The sequence below is a fragment of the Pyxicephalus adspersus genome, chromosome 7, assembly GCF_032062135.1.
Source record: "Pyxicephalus adspersus chromosome 7, UCB_Pads_2.0, whole genome shotgun sequence".
NCBI lineage: Eukaryota > Metazoa > Chordata > Amphibia > Anura > Pyxicephalidae > Pyxicephalus > Pyxicephalus adspersus.
This window is the reverse complement of record NC_092864.1, coordinates 3,272,395-3,277,066: the sequence shown is the minus strand read 5'-3', so window position 1 is coordinate 3,277,066 and position 4,672 is coordinate 3,272,395. Positions and strand designations below refer to the sequence as shown.

The following is a 4,672-nucleotide window of genomic DNA, read 5'->3' as shown; positions in this document are numbered from 1 at the left end:
TGAAATGTTTATACATAACTTTGTTTACACGTCATTTTGTTTCTGTACATTGTGCTTTGTTATGTGTTTTTTTGTTTTTGTATTCTGATTGTTGTGTTGTGGAGAAACAATTTGGAGAATATTTAGAAATAATCTGATTTGTATTTGGTTTTTATTCTCAGGAATATTTGGAATCATTTCAGCTGATACAGGTAAGGTGATTGATATACACTCAATGTTTTCTATAGTTTGATCTGATTCATTTTGGGGGGAAGAATCTGATCTGACATGGATTAGAAGCAGTTGGTTGATGGCACAGCAGAACTAAGTTGTCTGATATCAATGAGTACAAAAGGGCTAAAATATTTGATTTTCCTTAATTGATTATTTATCAATTTGCATTTTAGCAGTCATAAATGAGAATTTCTGCTTAGTTGTCACCTCACCCTGTCCTGCTGTGACTCTATGGACTGATCTGACACATTTAGTAATTAATAATTCACACAGCTGGGGACAGAACAACTGTACTCCCGACATTATTGTCTGCTACATACAAAATGCAGATTGCAGATCTATGTGTTGGATCTGAAAGAAGGACTGAGAGGAAATAAAATGTATTGATCAGGACGGTGGCTCAGTGGTTAGCACTCTGACCTTTGCAGCACTGGTATCCAAATTGGAATCTTGGCCTGGGCTCTATCTGCATGGAGTTTGTAGGTTCTCCCTGTTTTTGTGGGTTATTGCAGTTAGGTTAATTGGGTTTGACCCTAGACTGTATTAATGACATATGACTATGGTAGGGACATTAGATTGTGAGCTCCTAGGGACAGCTAGTGACATGACTATTGACTTTGTACATCAGTGCGTAATATGTTGGTGATATATTATTATTATTATATAAATACTATGTAATAATAAAAATATTCAGCCAATGTTCATTGCATGTGCAGGTTTCAAGGTTGTCATCCTAATGTTTCATTCACAAGCTAGTGGTGGATGGATCTGGAACAAAATTGCAGGTTGGCAGATTTCACTGGCTGCATACTTGCTGGTATATAATATTTTTTACATCCAATCTTTGTTGTGTTCTTTCTTTTCCCTATTGGGATAACTAAAAAATGAATTGAGTCTGGCAGTTAGCAGAACTGGATTGGAGCAACAATATGGCCCTAAAGGCAAATTGGCTCCATGTGTGTTTATGGCCGACCCTTGTACAATCCAACATGTCCGTATTGCTGTTGTACTGACATTACATTTGTGTGTAGTAAAGTTTAGGGGTTATTATGGCACCTAGAGCGGCACCACACAGGTTTGGTGTATTGTATGTGCAATTAGTCCATCCATGATGAATGCCCGGCCTTACAACTGCAAACAAATTGTGAATTAATGCAAAGCATGAATGGGCCCCATGTTGGTTGGTTGATTCCAATCAGTCCTCGCCCCCATACCATAATTAATGGCACAGACTGGTTAATGCCGGGCCTGTCAGATGACGGTTCCTGGCTTGGTTGGGGTGGTACAAGGTAGTAATGTGATCTCACCCCACATTCACACAATGTTATGTAATCAGCACGTTCTGTTTGAGTCGGGCCACTCACAGGACCGGTTTCACAGATAGTGACACAATATATACACACAATTTCCTGAATCTTTCATCACCTGACACAATGGCAGCAAACATCCGGTGACTACAATCATGTTGTCATGGGGCTGACGTGATTATTTCTGGCTGAACATTCTTCGCGGGCTGTAGATACTTTTCTGAGCAGAACTGCGTTTTTATAAAACATGTGGAGCCCTGACGTGGATTCCAAATTGTGACTCATTGTCAAAAGGCTTCCTTCTGTGTTGGAAAATACAAAAAATTCACTAAAAGAGACCTGAGAAGCCAGGCCAGACCCGTTGTATCTATCACTCCCCTCCACCAATGCATCACCGTCAGAAAAAGATTTTAAAACTGCTCGTAGGAGAAACGGGAGATGATCTGCTCTGTATTCCCGGCATTGCCTGTGGCACCAATGTGGGGGGTCATCCTTATTCCCGTAAGATCTGGGGAATATGGAGCACCCAAAACATGATTGAAAAGGAGCACCATTACACAACGCTGAATCTTTTTAAAATTTGGAGTGCTCGGAATTCTCTGGGATCTTGTTGGATGATGGTGATGACCCCTTGCACCATGATATTCCACCTTAAGGGATATAAATCTGCATGGCAAACCTCATTTCATGTTGTTGTCCACATCTAAAACCTCTTCTTGGGATTGCTGAGTAGGGGGGACCACCATTACCACAATCACGTGATCCATCTCTGTGCCCCACCACACGTAATAATCACACATTCTATAATACAGTTGGCAATGTGAAAGGGGATTCAGCAATACACCAATTATAAGCAATAGATCTAATTTGTGTTTGGATGGAGCATGGAAGCATTTTATTGCGGTGTCCCCACCTGTTTCGCTTCTTTAAAATTGAACGCTGTTTGGAGATTTCTCCCTAATTCTCCAGGAAGGGAAATCTAAAGCCATTAATACAGCTTGACCGAGGCTTTAACCTTCTCTAACTAAAACATACAAAACATTTCAGCTTTGTGTAAACTTTATACATAGACATGGCCCTGCTGCAGATATCTTTGTACTGTGGGTGAAAGGATAAAACCTACCCATTGGTTGGTGGATGAATCTTTCAGTGCTATATTTTTCACACCCAGTACGGGAATCTGGGTGAACATGCAGCATATCGTTATAACCATGCAGACCCACCCTGCTATAATAAGAGTGCAATGCACGGCAGATATTGCAGGGGAATTACCCAGAGCTGTAGCCGTGCCAAAGAAAAAAGAACATTCATGCCCTGCAGCATCATTTAATGAGATCATTGCAGAGATATGGGATTGAAGCTGCGGTGTGTGCGAGTAATCCAATATGTAAAATACAGAAATGCAATCCTTACACGCATGTGTGTGTGTATGTGTATATACTGGCTAATGGCTGATCATATGGGCTGTGTGCATCCAGCTTGGTGTTGTCTGAGCTGCTTTCTTACTTCTTTTGGTTACACACAAGTGACTGATATAGGTGTGTGTGTGTAAGTCACGTGCTCTAAGTGATACCTTGCCCTAAGTGGTTTTTTTGGGGGGAGCATTAGTTAAGAATAGTTGCACACAATTTATCTGTGGATTTTCCAAACGTGTGCTAACCTTAAAGGCAACACGTTTCACAAACAGCCCCGTGTGAATTTTACATCTGATCCCTTACTATCATTTATATAATTATTATTACACAGTGTTTATATAGCACCATCATATTATGCAGTGCTGTACAAAGTCCATAGTTGTGTCACTAACTGTACCCACAATGTTATGTCTCTAAGGCCAGTTTTTTAGAAGGAAGCCAATCAATCCTCGCTGCATATTTTTGGGATGTGGGCATGGAGTGAGCAATGCATACAATTAACCCTTTGCACACTGCAGTCCTAACACAAATTTTGCAATGCTCATAAGTGGCGTTCTCCATCCAAAGACTTTGCTCACTCTGCTGAAACTGTGATTTTTATTCTGGATTTTTCACAAATTCTGTTACATAATTAGGTGAAAGGGAAAAAAAAGATACAAAAATTCCTCAAGCTCAGCCTTTAGATAATCGCCGGTGTATCTGCCATGAGGGCACTTGTAGCCTGACAACACTCTGTGCTTTAATGTCTGTGTTGTCACCCTTCTACAAGCTCCCATTATAAACTGCAAGTGGAGATTTCAACACACTGCAAAGGAATGATTCACCGGTGTCACCATCATGGTGAATGTCTGATTGCTTTCAGAAGCTAATAATTGATTGAGGGGTTTCATCTACTGTAAGGAAATGTTTGTTTCATGGGGGTGGAACAGATCCAATATTTTTTATTTAATATAAAATGAATATTGATCAGAGATAGAATCAAGTTTAGGACTTCTTGCTGCTGGTATAAAAACAGAACAATAACATGACAATGATCCCAAATTTTATGATAAAACTTGCAAAAAGCTATAATTGGGACGTTTGCTTTATTTTAGATGGACCTGGTAAGACCAACCATTGGGATTGTGTGATCTTGTAGATTTTACTCACTTCTTCCCCAAAGTCACCAAAACCAAAAATTTGCAATAAACACAAATCACTATTTGATGAGTTTATTAGGAAATGGGTTAGGGCAAGGTTTCCTAACCAGGGCTCCTCCAGAGGTTCCTCGGGGTTCCTGGAGCAATGAGCAGTTTGCACCTCTCAGGTCAGTGTAAGTGACACCAATTATCTTTTTGGCTATCTGTATGGGTGACATTCTTCCCACTGACCAGCAATGTAAGAGGAATTCTTCCTACTGACCACCACGCTAATATACTGTGATCTGTGGATATATTCATTTTAGAAGGGGGGCCATGAAGATCTGAAACATATTTCCAGGGTTCATCTATGTTAAAGAAGTTCAATAAACTTCAACTTCAAACTTGGTCCCATTGGGAAGATTTCTCTTACCCTAATAACTCAAAAAGAGAAAACAAATTTCCAATGACCTTTCCAGATCACGATGGAGGTTCTACGAAATATTTTTTGGAATTACTCTTTTAGGGAATGCCTTCAGTGGTAGTTGTACGTATACAGAACAGCTGAGACGTGACTCCTTATTATCTGCAGATCGGTTGTATAATCATTATGTGGCAA

General features: G+C 40.0%; 1 protein-coding gene across 1 annotated transcript in view; it reads left to right on the top strand.

Moving 5' to 3' along the window:
- The window catches only part of LOC140334690 (transmembrane protease serine 9-like), a 29,589-nt gene that overhangs the window by 1,919 nt on the left and 22,998 nt on the right, over window positions 1-4,672 (top strand). The window contains exon 2 of the mRNA XM_072416931.1: window positions 162-191. Coding sequence (XP_072273032.1) covers window positions 162-191 — 30 coding nt within the window. The remainder of the gene's footprint in view (window positions 1-161; window positions 192-4,672) is intronic.